General features: G+C 42.1%; 1 protein-coding gene across 2 annotated transcripts in view; it reads left to right on the top strand.

Moving 5' to 3' along the window:
* The window catches only part of SYNE1 (spectrin repeat containing nuclear envelope protein 1), a 515,591-nt gene that overhangs the window by 459,044 nt on the left and 39,064 nt on the right, over window positions 1-17,483 (top strand). The window contains exons 125-128 of one of the 2 annotated variants that reach the window (XM_090041573.1): window positions 2,529-2,684; window positions 5,750-5,908; window positions 6,578-6,744; window positions 16,613-16,775. In XM_090041573.1, the coding sequence (XP_089897699.1) occupies window positions 2,529-2,684; window positions 5,750-5,908; window positions 6,578-6,744; window positions 16,613-16,775 (645 nt within the window). Of the gene's footprint in view, window positions 1-2,528; window positions 2,685-5,749; window positions 5,909-6,577; window positions 6,745-10,029; window positions 10,215-16,612; window positions 16,776-17,483 lie in introns of those variants that run through there. The other variant, XM_090041568.1, reaches the window with a different exon arrangement.

Below are 17,483 nucleotides of genomic sequence, written 5' to 3'. Positions count from 1 at the left end.
GGCACACATTATATTTCTGACATCATACCATTAATAGAAACATGCCATGTGTTCATCAAATTTATGGTACTATAAAGTGTGTGGGGGGGGTGGGAAATACTCAAAAAATGTGTACCATCTTTGTGGCTGGTTAATTTGGTGCTGTAAACTGAATGTGTCATGCCACATCTTCCCAATGCTGACAATCAACTGACTGTCAACATCAGAACCAGGGCAGCCCCAGGTCTGTAACCTAACTGCTCTTGTCTCACTGCTGACATCAGCTTCTAGTTGTCATTGTGATGTGGTCTTGCTGGGACCTGGCATGTTAAAGAGCTGTGCTGTGCAGTCCTTGATTTTTAAGACCCTTTCAGATCCCAGGTCCTAGAGAGCTTCAGGTCATGAAGCAGCTCCTGGTTCCAAAACAAAACCTCCCCTGCCTAACTGCTGGGATTAGTTTGGGAGCAGCTGTGGGTCCCAAACTCAGTTTCCCCCTGTCCTATCCCCAGAGGATGCTGGGCACGCAGCTGGGAATGGGGGAGCTTCTCCCATCACCAGCTGCATGCACTGGTTTAAAGAGTTGGGGGTGAAAGAAGTTCCCTTATCCGCAGCTATATGTGCCGAGAGGTTCTTTAAATGCATGAGTCCATCTGGAGATGGGAGAAACGCCTCCATCCCCAGGTCTTAAGGCCAGGTGCCTTTTTAAAGGGCCATGTGCAGCTCAGAATTGGGAAAGCTCCCTAGTCTCCAGCTACACCCTGCGGGTACCAGGAGCCTGATGCCAGGTATGACACCCAAGGAATTCAAAAAAGTTGGTGAGCATTCAGCTAGGGCTCTCAGCTGCACACCCATTTTATAAAGGTCCAGGGCACTTTGAGCTTAATGTCAGGGAAAGGCTCTCTGATGTTGGCTTGTGGCACCCCAGACCTTCAAAAAGCAGGTGTGCAGTCGGGGCTGTGGAAATGACACTCATGTAGTAGGGAACTCCTGGCTCCCCAGCAGCCTCTTCCATGTGCTCAGGGAAGGTAGCTGGGGAGTAGGGAATTTCCTGCTCCTCATTGTTTATGAGCAGCCTAGTTGCAGTTTAGAAACAAATTGGATATACCAAAGGGTATTGAAGAGTATGAACATGGTGTAAATTCCAAAGCCAGTCACTAAAAATAGTCCCAAACCAAACCCCTAAATCTAAACACCTTTGGACTAGAGACAGACATTCAAAAAGCCTAAGCCTGAATTGATTCAATCTTTGCAGGTTAGTCTAACCTGGCTAGGCTGAACTGGTTTGTAACCAGGCAGATATTCTCTCTGGACATGGAAATTCAGGTACATGTCTGCAGTGGCCTCCTGTCCCTTCCACAGGGCTGAGCTGAGGGTGGGGTATAGCCAGGCCCTGGCAGGACCTCTGATTAGGAAGATCTGTCTGCATCATCCCAGGCTTTTCGCCACTGGCTGATTAAGGTGCGGGAGTTTTGCCAGCCCCCTGCTAGCACTCTAAGGCAAGGGGGCTGCGCATGCCTGCATCTGTTGAAGATACAGAGCTTTTCAGTCTCCCTCCCTGCTTCTTTATACTGTCTGCAGAAAACTGACAGGCAAGCAATCTAGCAGGGGGCTGATAACAGTGTTTATCACCTCATCAGCAAAATAATAGCCTCTCTCCATTAGTTCAAACTCTTCTTAAACAGCTTATCAGCTAACCTGTTGGTTAGCTCCAAAACACCCTAAGCAGTCACTCTTCTGTCTGCCTGCCCCAGTGAAATTGGAGACACTCACACAGAGAGACACCTCTTAGCATTAGCTAGTATACCACATGCCTAGGGGCTGTGGGGCTAGGGTCCATGCTCTGGTAGATAGAAGGGAAGGAGGAAGCAGTGAGGTGGGGGCAGAGCAGGGGAAAGCCAAGCAGACCCTGCTGTGCCTGCAGTCTCTGCCTGAGCTCCAGCCAGGGAACAGAGGGGAGGGGCCAGCCCTGCTGTGGAGCAGAGGGCCCTGCCCACCCAGAGAGCATGCCGGGATGCTGTGGGAATCTGGTTTAACTTAAACCAGAAAGGGGTCTGGGATAGACATTGCATAAACTGCTTTGAGCCAAATCAGTTACTACATTCAACTAGGTTTATCTCAAACTGGTTTCAGCCATTTTCAAAATGGCTTATGTGCATGAAACATCTGTTCTGTTACCGGTTTAAACCAGTTTCTGATCATTTAAACTGGTTTATGTGTAATGTCTGTCCCTAGCCCTGAAGTTTGACTATGGGAGTTAATTTCAAACCTATGACTCCTGTCTTCATGGCTGACACATTTTCCTGTACCTTTTTTTTCTACCAACATGATCTTCCTTCTAAGCCTTCATAGTATAATACTGGTTTCAAATAGTGTTCCCTTTAAATATCATTGACATTCTGCCTCTAATTTGTGGCTTTGCTATATACAACTAGATCTTAATGTTCCTGTTCAAGCTTCATAAGCACTTGCAAGTTTTTATGATATGATTCTTGCTGAACTTCTGGTTAGCATCCTGATTCTTCACGCAAGTTTTTCATTTCTTTTACAAGGAGCTGGAAAATGCTGTGGAAGGGTGGACAGATGACCTTGCACATCTCACTCTGCTGAAGGAGACCCTGTCTGTCTACATCAGTGCTGATGATATCTCAATCCTGAATGAACGCATTGAGCTACTGCACAGACAGTGGGAGGAGCTGTGCCACCAGGTAAATAGCTTCAAATCAGTTATGCAAATAAAGGTGATGCAGGGACATCTAAATATGAAAAGCAACTGTTGGAACAGACAGGTACTAACCAGATCCTGGGATTGACTTAAAACTGAAGTCTGTTAATTTGTTAGGGTATAATCTTGTGAGTCCTTTGCTGCGGAACTAGAAGTCAAATTTGGCACCTCAAATGGAAGTTTTATTGAGATGTTCAACACATGATTTTTAAGGGTTAGATAGAAAAATATTATTTAGCCATACCAGTTTTCCAGTTTTTAAACTAGAAAACAGAAAAATGTCCACTTCAATTACAAAGACATTAAGGTTAGGTACAGACATTCAAAAAGCCCGAGGAGGAATCAGTCTAAGTTACACAGGTTTTTTTGGAAGCAGCATAGTTTAGATCGGTAGGAAACAGAACACGCATTTGCCCTTTGGTGGGAGGGGGGCAAAACTTAGACGGGGTTCCACCATTTTTAAATCAGCCTGTGCACCAAACTTCTACTCTGTTACAGGTGTAGACTATTTTCAGTCATTTATACTGGTAAAAGTATAATGTCTGCACCTGGCCTAAAATGAGAAGATTTAACAACAAGTATAAATTTAAGGGGAAACACTGAACAGCAAATGCAGAGTGGAATAACCAAAAATTTGCCTGTGAAATGGAATAGTAATTAAGAACAATCTCACTTCTGAAAGGGAGCTAAGACTGACCTAATAGTTAAAGGATTTGTACATAATCTGATTGCAGTCCCTAAAAAAACTCATCCTTACATTTCTGTAGACAGATTCTCCCAGTGAAATTCTGTCGGCTCTTGAGTAGTGGTTATGCCAAACAAAACAAAGAAAAGAAATATGTATATATTTGTATTTATCTTTGTATTTATGATGGCAGAACATTTCTCCAGTATATATTTTAAGTGTTTGTTTTGGTACCCACCAGTCTTTTCAGACTTTCTGAGAATGGTCAGTGAAGTAGAATATAAGCAAACTTGGGGAATCTATGTTAAAGTCTGTGATGTTGCTAGCCAACAGGCACAGTAAAAAAATAAGAGAGTAATGTTGGCTTTGTGGGACTGGATACAAAAACATTCTTCATGGTATGGAGAAAAGAATCCTACTGTACCTCACACTCTGTTGATACTTTCTGCTGTTCCTTGTTTTTTTTAATAAACGCTGCTTGCCCATTTGTCTTCCTCTGAGCTGAAGGTAATCCTTGATACCACTTGGTTATAAATTTACAGTACAATTGTTGCATTTTACACTTTCTTCTTATGCTTAGAAATCCAGGTTTACAGTTGTTTTTTGTCCAGGAGGATTACTGTTATTGTGTTGCCATAATCCAGTATCTAGAAAACAGTGAATAGCTGTCTTGTTTAAAAACCTGTTGAAAGAAGTTGCAAGTAAACAGTTTGTTGTGTGAGAATAGACTTATGCATTATAAACTCCTTTGAAATAAAGGAGAGGCTGAACATACCATTGATGAGCTGGAATACAACTTGGCGCTCTCACTCATTTTCCCAGACTCTTGTTTTAGATTCTTAGAGGATGCCTATGTAGCTAAAACGGCTCTAAACAACCTAACTTTTATACCAGTTTTACAGCATGGCAGTTGATTGCTCAGTGCAGATTGCAAAACCTGACTGAGAAGTTAGCAAACACTCGGAAAGTTAGCCCAGGCTGAACTTTCTGCTGCCCCACCATTAGCAACTATCTTAAAAACTGGTTTGGGTATGTTCTGCACTACTCTGCAGTCACTAGAGAGAGATCCTTCAGAAGAAAGGAAAGGGGCAGTTAAACATATTATGCCCCATTAGGTCATTTATATATTAAATGTTTCAGAAGTAACCAAGTGAAATGAGGCTGTAGAGCTGTAGGATTGTTTTTTCTTGTTCAGAAGTTGTATGTTTCCGGTAAGATACTATCAAGTTTAGAACCGCCAAAAGGAAGTGTGCTGCTGCTTGGGTCTCACTTAAAAAAAATCTAAAGCTTTAGTTAGAAAACAGAAGTAGGTTGTACATGAAAGGGCAGGTGCAGTGTTCATGCTATCTGTGGAAGATGCAGGGGTAATCTCAGAAGTAACTCAGATTACTGAAGAGGGAGAAGCGAGTAAAATGCCATTACGTTATAGTCATGCAACTGTCAGAAATTCTAACCAGACAGATTAGTTTACTGTGTACCCTCTCTGCTTAATGTGTTTGCAAGGGATCTTCCTTTCTGAGCAGCACTGTTGTATTTCACAGGCTGAGAGGGTAATATCATTACGGAAACGTGTAAACGTAGATCAGGCTTTTTGTTTCCACTTCCTTTAGGTGCTGTTGCCTCGTTCTCTTTGACTCTTCACTTCTTTCCTGTTACTTTCAGAGATAGCACTGTTTTAACCCTGGAGAATCTCTGGTTGCATAAAAGCAGTTCTGCACAAGTGGATGCACCCAGAAAAATCTGTATATTTGCAGACAAACCAGGGGATTATACATTGAAAATATACTGTGTGTAAATATCCTTTAACAGTTTGACCTGTGTTATGTCTGTTTCTTCTTAAAAATCCCTTTGGTTTGCTTTCTGGAACATGTGATTGTTTTTAAGTCTCACACATGTATGCTAATTCACCTGTCTTTTTGGCATTTGTTCTCTCAAATAAGCAAACAAAGCTAATGTCGCATGTGAATCTTAATAAATGAAAATAATGACTCTAAAAACAAGGAATGGGCCGTCTTCCAAGAAAAGCCCTCACTCATTTTTTGCTTTGTTTTGGCAGCCTCACTTAAAGACCTAAGGTATTTATCTTCCTATGAAGCAAAATATATTTATGGGCCTCTGAGTATCATCACCCATAGACTCCTCCCCACACGTAGTGAGATCTGGCTGACCGGAATCCTGAGATTAACACTGATCTTTAAGCTCCTAAAGAGCCATGCAGGGTTTTCTCAAGCACAATTTTAATGGCAACCAGGCAACTCAAACCTTTTGCAGAGGCTCAAGAATTTATTTTTGATCCTGAATGGGCTTTTGTCGCCTACTAGCTGCGTTGAGTTTTTATTTTCTCCCTCTGTAAACATTATAAGGTCTCCTTAAGGCGGCAACAGGTGAATGAGAGACTGAATGAGTGGGCAGTCTTCAGCGAGAAGAACAAGGAGCTCTGTGAGTGGCTGACGCAAATGGAAAGTAAAGTTTCTCAGAACGGAGATATCCTCATTGAAGAGATGATAGAGAAGCTCAGGAAGGTACAGTGCTTTTTTGTTCTTGATGTTTAGATGTGCTTAGACATCAATGCCTTTTCTCCTGTTGTGCCTGGGTATTCTGCCTGTGTTGTTGAGAGGATATTGGATTAGTTGGATGGCTGGTCCAAGTCAGTACGGCAGTCTGTAAGTTCCGGTGAGATTTTTTTCTGGCTGCTTCTCTTCTTTGGCTATGCATCTTTTCTCGCTAACATTTTGAAATGGATGGACTTATCAAAATATGACAAAATAGGTCAGATGCTTACAAGCCAAGGGAAGTGAATGGTTGACTAAGTGTTGAGTCACTGTCCCTGGTGATCTTCTTAACTGCTGTAAATGTATTTGGAAAATACTTATTTGATTAGATTATTCATGTTTAGCTGGTAAGGTTTGTGAGGATTTCTTCATACAGCATACTATTTCTAAGCAAAGCTTGCCCCCTCCCCCCAGCAGATGTTACGTTTAAGCATGATTAACCTGTTAACCTTGCAATAAATCAGATGTCATATGTTCAGCCAATTTTTGGAGACCTAAAATAACAAACCAGGTATAAAGATTTTCCACATATAATGTAGCCTTGGTCAGTGCTTGTGTGTATTATAGGTCCAGCATTGCTGAGCTGAATGTGTTCTGAAATAAGCTTCCTGACCTCTATGATTGTTCACTGCCATCTAGGATTATCAAGAGGAAATAGCTGTTGCCCAAGAGAATAAAATCCAGCTCCAACAAATGGGAGAACGTCTTGCTAAAGCCAGTCATGAGACCAAAGCATCAGAGATTGAGTACAAACTTGGCAAGATCAATGATAGATGGCAACATCTTCTAGACTTGATTGGAGCCAGGTAAAAGCAGCTCTTTTTATTAAAACTTTACATAAGATACAGTTATATATTGAAAATCTCATCAGGTGAGAGTGTTCTCCACTCAAAGAAGGATTCAGAACTTCATCTTAACTGTGAGCATTTGCAGCTCTCAGCCATCAGCATATTTTATTGAATTTATCCTTCCTGTTCTACTATATGTACATTAGATGTTTAAGGCAGGTGGTTCAAACACAGTATTTCCTAGAGTTACTATAATCTAGTTGTAGTCAGAGGCTTACTGACTTTTGCTCTGGGGTAGTATTTTTTTTTTTAGTTTGGATCCTACAGCTGGATGCAAGTCCTTTCTTGAAAGGGTAGCACAAAGGGTGCTAGGTGACTCATTTTGGTTGTTAAGGATAATTCATAGAGCATAGTATTGCTTGTTTGCCCATGTTTGTTTCAAGTACTGAAGGGGGAGCGTAATGTAGTAGTGCAAATAGACATATGTCCATTAGGCCTAGACAGTCCTTTATTTCATTTTAAAATATCTTTTCAGTAATTTATTTTGTTTAGAGCATGGATGTCAAACTCAAAGAGGCCTTGTGGGCCCCAGCAGGATTGACCCTGTGCAGCACTTGCGGCACCAGGTCCAGCCCACACACTACACACAGTATGCCCTGGCCCTGAGGCTCACTGGGCATGTGCTTCCCCCAGTGTGCAGGCTGGACCCAGTGCTGCATGCAGCACAGAGGGGTGATCTGTTGTGCCGCATGCAGTGACAGGTTCCACTTTCATGCCACAGGCAGCGCATGCCCCCTCCCAGCCATGTATGCCACATGGCCCCAGGGCTGACACATCCTGCATGTGGCACGTGGGGCAAGACTGGCCACATGTACCACACACAACACAGAGGACTAGGATGGGGCACATGCTGCATACAGTGCCCACTGGACCAGTCCCTCTGTCATGGCCCAATCTAGACAAGCCCCAAAGCCAGCATGCAGGGCTGGGCTGGTGGGGTGCTTCATGCAGTCCATGCCCCAAACTGACCCCCTGTATTGTGTGCAGGACATGCAGTGCCAGGTCCAGTCCACACACTGCATGCAGCATGGCAGTGCCAGAGCCAGCACATGAGGTTGGTCTGCTGAGCTACAAGCTGCCAGAGCCAGCACATGAGGTTGGTCTGCTGAGCTACAAGCTGGATTATATGGCTCCACGGTCTGGATTCAACCCACAGGTTGTACTTTTGACACCACTGGGTTGGAGAAGTAAATAATGTTGCACATTTAATATGTGAAAACTGTCTCACTTTTGTTAGTGCCCTTTCTGAGCTGTACTCTTCTCCAGTCCACATACAAATGTTTTGCCATATCTATGTATATGTGCCAAATTCTGCATAGCAATGTGTGCTCAACATGTTGTTTGAGAGCCTTTGACTTTAAGGGCATTACTGTCTGTGTGATATTTCACTATCCTATTTACAGCATCTTATTTTACATTTCTTTATTCATCCCAGTGGCATTCTTTGTCTTATACCATTCCTTCAAAATTTCTGTATCTATCTAGGGTTATTCAGCAGCTTTCACTCTGACAAAGTAGTTACGTGGGTTCAGCCCATTTAGAATGAAAGTAAATGTATAGTCACTCATGGAACATTAGTTCAGGAAGTGACATTTATCTCAAGCCAAGAACCTGATAACTTTAGGATGTTGTGATATATCACCCATAGGGAAACAAATCACTTACGGGCTTCTAATATTTAAACAAAATTGTTTTGCTCCCTTTATGCCATAGTCAAGTTCTTAAAGGTTTCTAATGAAAAATGATGGCATATTCAGATAGCCCATAGAGATCTAGAAATGTATTTTGCTGTGCTTGGTATTGGAACGGATGGTTGATCTCCAGATGATCTCACAGCTGGCTTTTCAGGGAACTTATAGAAGTAATGTATTACCCATTTGTTAAAATTCCTATTCCATTTTAAAATGGCTAGTCCCTGGCCATAAAGGAATTTGTGTAATTATGTGCATAAAATAATGTTAAAACAGTTGCTTCTATTCACTCCAGACATGGGTACATTTTATTGGGAGTGACAGGATCTCTACAAATTTAGATAATGTGTATAAGGTTTGGGTACCAAATGGCTGAGAGGATTGCTGATGGGATATGTAGCCTTTGCCAATTCAGGTATAGCCCAACTGCATAGTGTTTAATACTGTTGCTTATTAGATCACAAGCTCATTTCATGAAGATTAATTAGGCCCATTTCTTAGTTGACAGATGCTTGCATCTCCAAAACTAAGCTGATAAATTGCTTTGGAAACTCTTTGGGATAAAATATAGTGTACTGGGATATGTTATTGTTTTCATATTTCTAGCTAAGGTTGAAATGCATGACTTAGTTGCAATTTATCTGCGAAGTACAGTTTTATATTTGGCACTGCTGATATTACAGTGAAAATTCTGCATTCTGGATCCCTGACAATATTCATGAACAGCTATGTATATACACCGCTCATGCTTGCGTTTCAGTATTAAGACAAGTTCATCTGTCACAGGAGTGTATTTTTATTGGTTCATTTTTTGCAACCATCAGCCAATAGGAAATTATAGGAAAATGCTTTAAGAATGCAGTCCTGCAGCCTTTTTTGTTCAGAATATGCATAAGAACGCGATAGGTTGAGTCTAAATAATATTTGTTTCTGTTTCAAATGAAAACCTTCATATTAAAAAAAATCTGTATAGTCTGAAAGTAGACTTTTCTGGTCTTTGCAGCAAACTTGTTTGTTGGGGGTAGGGGAAGTAATAATTTCATTCAGAATCTCTGTGTGTTTATAATTGTTTGTCATTTGCAAGGGTTAAAGCAGCATGTTTTTCTTTTTCACTTTTTCCATCAACCTCTTCCCTCAGGAAGAGGTAGAAACTCTTCAGAAAGACAGCTACCTCTCTGTGTTAGTGATTTCCCATTTCTTGCCTTTTAGGGCTAAAAATATTTTCTCCCTCTAAATTGCCAATTCCAATTTTTTTTAAAAGGCCCACTGCAACAAAAGCTGTATACAGTGTATGGGTGTATGATTTATTAAGGACTTTCCCAAGTCCGCAACTGCTCAAAGTTTGTACTGAAGGCTTTTTAATCGCACCCCGCTCCTGTCCCTCCCCCCTTCTTCCTCACACTCCTGGCCTGCATTCCAGGAGATCAAGCCTGGCACATGTTGATGAATGTAAGTTTTATTTAGAAACATGACCACTTGTCACCATTCAGTCTCATGTTATCAGACAAGGTCTGCTAACATTTGTTTGGAGCCTGGTCTTTTTTTTTTTTGGTCTGGTACTCACTAGCAAAAGGAAGCTTTCCCCCAGCACAGTCTTTACAAGACCTTGGACTGCATGTTTTTGTTTTTAATACTGGAAAGTTTCATGGTGGTGGCAGAGGACTTATGTGCTGTGAAGATGGCAGAGGACTGCAATGTGGATTCAGACCTCCCAGACTGCAATTGCGATGTCACAAGGCAGGCAGCAATTTACCTTCTTTCAATGCATTTCTTTGGAATTTTATACAGCTTGCTCAGAAACTAGTTATTGAAACATGAATTTATAGCTAGAAACTACTGTTTTTGCTCAGTCTATATGTAGTTGTGTTAGACAATAATGTTTGTTTCCTGCTTAAATCTTTTGGAGCCCCACATTGATTGTTCTTACCTGGAAGCCGCCTTGTTTCTTGTAAATGGCTTAGAGATGCTGAATGAAACCATAGACCTGATTTTACTACTGCTTTTAAGATCACATAGACACATGAGAGAAACTAGAGGTTGTATTTGACTACCCACTGTACATGTCATCAAAGGGGCATGGCTACAACCAAAAGGCAGGGACTTGAAGAGGCTGTATAAATATATTTCTGACTACAAGTGCTAAGCTAGTCTTTCCTGTACGTTATTAAAATGTCTGTTGTCTCGTGAACAGTTTGTAGCTCATTTACAATGTGCATAGCTGCATTTGAAGATTTTTATTTGTTAACTTAATCTTTTGGAAGTTTTTACAGGCTTGTACATTTCCACAGTATTTTTAGGATAAGCTATTGTGTAATTGAATCATAAGGTTATTTTTCAGTTCAGCTGCAGGTATGATCTAAAAAGTACTCCTCTTACTGATCTTTGAGTATTCCATTTTTCCCTCTATACAGTTTAACTTATTTCAAGTGATAAAATAACATTGCAGTATTGTCAGGTATTATGAGGAGAAGACTTTCTCAAACAGAGACATTCTAGCAAGAATAAAAGAGTGCATCAGTGGTGTGCTTGTCAGTTTGAGAACACAGGTCTTTCCAAACTCATAGAGTAAAGCGTTTTCTTTTCTGTCTTAATTTTCTCCCTTTTGAAGTGGAATTCAATAGTTTTGCGATTCTGACTTGTTTGCATTAGGATATTACTGTAGAAATTGTGTTTGTGTAACAGGTATAAACAACAGACTGGTTATGGACATATTTAGCTGTCATAATCTTTCTGGCTTTTTCTGTTGTTTTTAAGTTAATATTAGTAAGTAGCTATCTGTATGACTAATATTGTAGCTATGAGTTCTTTATGATTCACTCTTCTGTTTTATATTTCAGTATATGCTTAGACTTAAGCAGAACTTAAGATATCTAGGCCTGTGTTTTGAAGCTGAAAAGATTGTCATATTTTTGTCAGCTCCAAAATGTCCTCCGTTTCTTTTTCTTGATTTGCACTAGGCTTTTAATGAATCTCTGTATCTTTCTCTAGTGTTAAATCATCACTGCAAGTTCAACAGACTAATTTAAATCTTCAGATATGTTTTTTCTGTAAACTATGGAGCCAAACAATTGGATTGCTTATTCTTTTGCTTTCTGAGCAAGGTCAAATGCCTAAGATATAATATGGTCTATGAGAGAAGTACAGTGAGCTGCAGGGACTTACTGTACTTGTATATCACACTTGCTAAATTTATACAGCCGCACATGCTTAAACCAGTCATGTGACAGTCCCAAGCCTCTATTTTGAATCTGGAATCCTTGTTAGCGAGCAGAAGAACTGATCCCAAGCTTCTTATGTAGTTAGCGCTACACAGAAAGTGCTGCATGGGATTTTCCGTGAAAAATCTACTCTATTTTTATTTTCACTCTTTAATGCAATACTGTGTTCCCTTTGGGGTTCCCTTTCTATTCTGCTGAGGGTAGGATGCCTGTCCAGGCTTGATGCAGCCTGATTTGTTCCTCCTAGCAGAACTGCATTAATCCCACAATCTTTCAGGCCCCATCTTTCACAAGAGATCATGGGCTAGGATTTGGAGTTGCTGTACAATATACAGATTTAGGGCCTTGTTACCCACTAATTTTTAAGTGGCTCCTGGAGCTCTTAGTCCTTGGATTTTCTACACATTAGCACCTGAAACTGGTTTTAAGCATACTTCAAACAGCTTAAAGTTATGCCACTCTAGGAATGTCTGATCCATGTCACCCAGCTCATGTTCCATTAATGTGTGGCCACTCCCCACAGATGAGTGACCCAAATTGCAGAATTCAAGCATCCCAGGATGCAGTGTCCCCTCCCCCACCCTCCTATTCTGTATTGACAAACTTTTTACCCCCTGAACTCTACTGCCCAGGGGCTGGTTCTGGCACCAAGCCAACTCCCCTTCCCACCCCCAGGGGTGCAACCCCATGCCCATGGCCTGTAGAGCACATACCAGCTAGCCAGCTCACAGGACACCTACAGGTCCAGGAGTTGGGTCCAGGCAGAGTGGATGAAAGAGGGGAGACACAAGGTAGGGGGCTAGATTGGCTCCCCATGAGCTGGGGTTTCCTTCCTGGGGCAGGGGCAGTAGCTCCTTTCCCTGCTTCTGCCCCCCCAGCCACCCTGGAAAATACAGCCAGCGCCCCCCACACGCCAATCCCAAATTCCAGGTTATTAAAACATAAGAACTTCTTTAATATACTTCCTCTTTATTTTTTTAATTATCTTTTTTTTTTTACTACTTTTTATTCTATCCTTCAGTAGCTGACTTACTTCATTTCACCACTCCTCCCCATCACCATTTCCTTTCCACCTCCCTTTTCATTACCCTACCCTCTCCCCACAACCTATCACTCTCACATCTGCACCTAGAGCAGGGACAGAAACCTGTCCTGGCTCACCAGCCCTGTATTGGCAACTCACAGCTGTAGCTCCTAGTCCGGCCTCTGCTTGCCAACCCTGTAAGCTAAGTACAGACAGTCAAAAAGCCTGAGGCAATCTTTATAGAATCACTGCAATCCTTACAGGTTAATCTAAAATGTGTAGATTGAACTGAGAATCAAGTGAACTGATGTTTTAGAAGTGCAGCCATAAGCCTGCAGTGGCTCAGGCTAGAAGCTGGAGGAACTAAAGCAAGCCTTCCCTTCCCTTCGGCTTTGGCTGCAAGGCTGGAGGAAAGCTGGGAGCATAGGTAACACATAGGGGAGGAATAGGGGCGATGTGCCCCTTCCGAGATTGACCCTCGCTGGCCAGGGAATGGGGGGTAATGGCAGATGGCCCCACTGAGGTTGTGAGTGTGCCAAGAGAGGTGCCAGTGGCACATCTGGATTTGCCACACACCCCTGGCCTGGCAGGGGCTGCTGCGACCTTGCCAGGCAGACCCCAGCAGGGTCCTGGGCAGCAGGAGGGGGCTTAAAGCCCCCTCCTCTCCTCTGCCTCATTCTGCTGGACTGGCCCTCAGGGTCTGGCCACTCTTTTTCCTCCGTTCCAGTGATGAGTCAGGGAAGTGCCTGGCAGAGGCTGCTCCACCCCAGCAGGCAAACCAGACCGCAGTCTGGAGCCAGGTTTCCCACCCCTACCTCTTCCTCAGCCAGCCAGAGTACTGCTTTGGCTAGGGAGCAGAGGGGCAGGGCCAACCCTGCTCTCTAGAGCAGACAGTACAGGGCTGCAAAGCATGCTGGGGGACTGTGAGTCAACTTGAACCAGAAAGGTGTCTGGGACAGAAGTACCATAAACTGGTTTGATCTAAATCACTCAAGTCTGATACTACATTCAACCAGGTTTATCTTAAACGAGTTTCAGCCATTTTGAAACTGCTTTGTGTGCACTGAGCTTCTGTTCTGTTACAGGTTTAAACCAGTTTCTGATCACTTAAACCAATGTATGTATAACTTCTGTCCCTAGCCAAGGTGCAACTGCTTCAAACTCAGTCTAGCACTAACACTGAACAACATTTAAGCAGTTCAAAAGCAATGTGTAACAAGGCCCTGCGTGCTCCACCCTCCCACGTCAGAAAATAAGCTTGTGCGTGTGCATATAATACGCAGTCTTTTGCATTTTAATGGTCATACAAAAGAAGATAAAAACTGCTTCATGCCCAAACTAGGGAAGAAAAATAATTGGGCAAGCCCGGGGGGCCAACATAAGTCTATGTCTTGTCTTTGCAAGCCCATAATCAATATAATTAAAGGTACATGTTGTGTTGCCCAGGTTCTTACATATTTGAAGAAGCATTTAAAAGCCCCTGCATTCTTGGTACTGCAGTAGTACCTGGGAGCCTTAATCACAGGTCAGGACTTTTGTGCTAAATTCGTTACAAACATAAAAGAGATGGATGGTGCCTTTATCAAAGGGCCGTTATCAAATGGGCTTGGTGGCCCATTAGGCAGGTATGGTTAAGGCACATATGTTTCTGTAGCCAGTGCATGCAAGGGTGTGATGTGGTTAGCATCATATCTGCCTGCTTTTGGACCCCAGGCCTGATTGACCAGGTAGAGAGGCACTAGAGAGGTAGAGGCACAGCTAAGCTACAAAGGTAGGATTCAGTCTTGATTATTATGATCTGATTTGTTTTTGTTTTTGTTTTGGGGGGGGGGGTTGGGTGACTTAATGGAAGTCCCAAAAAGAGCTCCAATACACTGTCCTGGAATCCCCTGCTTTCCACTTGGATTGATTCTGTATTAAGCAGGCAGAGTGCTTCCAGAAGAGCATAGAGCCACAGCCACAAATAGTTATATCCTCTAAATTAAATGAATCATGCTCAAGTCACCCCTGCTCTTCAGGCCAGGGACTCACTCACCCTTTTTCATATTTTTCACCAGCAATGTAGTTATTGTTCCTTGCCCTTTGAGCAGAGCAAAAGGACTATATTTTTATTGCTCCCTCATGTTCCCGTTCTGGCTATCTCTTGCCTTAAACGTGTGTTGTCAGCTCTTTGGAGCAGGGACTGCCTTTTTGTCCCCTATCTGTTCTGTGCCTGGCACAGCTGAGTCCCAGTCCCAAGTACTACAGCAATACTAGCATTAAATAATAATGGCTGTACCACTCCCTGCTGTACATGCAGAAGCCTAAATGACTCATTGTTCCCCTTCTGCTCTTTGCGTGCCCACAGAAGGCCAGCTGCATCTAATTTTGAAAAACTAACCATAAAGAGCCAATTTCTGCTCTCACTGATGTCTATGAGAATAGTGCCATTGATTTTAGTGGGACAAACATAGTTGCCATGGCATATGAAATTAAGTGGAAAAATCTCACATTTCAAATGAGACACTTTTAACTGGTTTCAGGTTTGTAAAGCTGCTGATAAACTGCAAGGAAAAGAAGGTCGGGGGAGGACGGGGGAGGACAGTGTAGAGTTGTATCCTCAGTTGGAGTTAACAAGCATTTTCTCTGGTGAGTTGGGGGTTTGCCAGGACACACAGAGAAGATGTTAAATGGCCAAAAATGTTTTATGCTGCCCCAAGTTAAGACATACTTGATACATTTTTGCTTTTAGTTTCATGGCAAAAAAATGAAAGCTTCAATAAAATCAGTTTGCAGCCCAGTTGTCTGGTGCTTCTTTTAACTTGTCACCATGACAAATCCAACAATGCTGTATTTTCCAACATAATAAAGTTAGTACATGACTGCCTCTTAAAGTTACAACATCCTTTCATTGAAACATTAGGATTTCTGTAAAATGGTAAAGGAATCTGTTAATGGGAATGTTGATTGAAATCCGAATTGGTACTCTTTCCCGCTCCTCCCCACCACTTTATTCTTAAAAAAAGGATTAAAAGAATTTCGGAACATTTTATCTGGCTAATACAGTTTGTGACTTTCTGGGGAAAACACACTTCATGTACTTTTTCACAACTGAAACTAATAACTAAACTAGTCCCTTGAAAAATCCAGAAATAAATACTTGTAGCTAGATGTCCTCTGCTTCTGTCTGGAAAAGAAAGCCGTGGTGGTACCCTTGATGATTGTTGTAGCACATCAAGGATAGCATTTTCTGTTTCAACTAAGAAATTGTCATGAGGTCACATTCTGCCCTCAGCTACACACCAGCATAAATCTAGAGTAACTCCATTAAAGCCAGTACAAATTGGAGTAGCCCTTAGGACTGGAATAAGTATCAGGGTTATTTGATGCACCAAACTCTGCCTAGTTAAGGACAAAGCCCACCATACCTAGGGATCTTTAGAGGCTTTAGAGAATATAAATGGAAAAAATGATCTATTCAGTCAATCTAGTCTTTCACAAATGCAAGTGAATTTCCTTTTCTTTTTTTTTTTTTTATTGCAGTACCTCCTTGCTGGTATCTGTTCAGGTGGCTGCTGTATTAGTCAAATAGAAGGCATAACTGACCACATTTTACACTGACCATATTAATGCTTTTTTTTTTCCTACCAAGCTTTGATTCTCCTGATGAAAATACAGGCACATTTAAAAGCTGTCTGCTTGACTTCTGTAAATCCAACATTTCTCTTAACTAGAACCCACATGTTGATGGCACCCTGTATGTTTATGTGATCAGTAAGAGAAGGAATAAGATTAGTAGTTCTGTTTGTAAAGTTTAGATGAAATTCTTCTCCACTGCACTTTTTACCCAAGGTAATGCCTTTTAAAGTCTGTTTAAATGATGTGCAATTGTTCTTTTTTCTCCTTTCTGGCAGGGTGAAGAAGCTGAAGGAGACCCTGGTTGCCGTGCAGCAGTTGGATAAGAACATGAGCAGCCTGAGATCCTGGCTTGCCCACATTGAGTCAGAGCTGTCCAAACCCATCGTCTACAAAACCTGTGACTCTGAGGAGATACAAAGGAAACTAAATGAGCAGCAGGTAAAATACAAAATGAGGTAGAAGAGTAAAAATAAAAATCCTGACATAGACACCACACTGGCAGTTGCACAGTGGGGAAACCCAAATAACGTACCTTGGGCAGCCGATATCCAGCTCAGTGTTGAGAGATGGCACTGATGCAGAGAAGATGCCCTTTGATTTCAAGGCAGTTGGTGCTTATTGCATCACTCTGGTAGAGCCTTCTGCTGCCTTTGACATCGAATCTACAAGGAGCTACTTGATCCTGCCAGACAGAGGTAAGGCACCATGTTATGTCCAGAATTGGTTTAATGTTGTGGTGGTTGTTTTACCTTCAGTGTTTTGCTTGGGTTTTTTGTGGATTGTGAAATACTGTCCAGTTCCCAGAGGTTAAAATGAAGCCTACTGATACTTTGCAAGATTTGTTAAATGCTTAAAAAACTGCATCTGGGGAGATACTTTCTAACTTTGCTTGGCAGTTCACAGATGCCTGAGTCTCTTTGCATGCAGGTTTGCATGAGTTCCATAAAACCCAGTATTTGACTTTAGGCTAAGTACAGACAGTCAAAAAGCCCAAGGCCTAATTGATTCAGTCTTTGCAGGTTAGTCTAAGCTGCAAAAATTGAACCAATAATCAAATGAACAGACATTCACTTTTGATTCAGGAAATGTAGCCACATGCCTGCAGTGGCTCAAGCCAGAAGCCAGGGGAATGCTAAAGTACAGCTC

This window comes from Crocodylus siamensis, chromosome 1, assembly GCF_052110815.1.
Source record: "Crocodylus siamensis isolate JL-2025a chromosome 1, ASM5211081v1, whole genome shotgun sequence".
Classification (NCBI taxonomy): Eukaryota; Metazoa; Chordata; order Crocodylia; family Crocodylidae; genus Crocodylus; species Crocodylus siamensis.
This window is presented reverse-complemented; position numbering and strand designations above follow the sequence as displayed.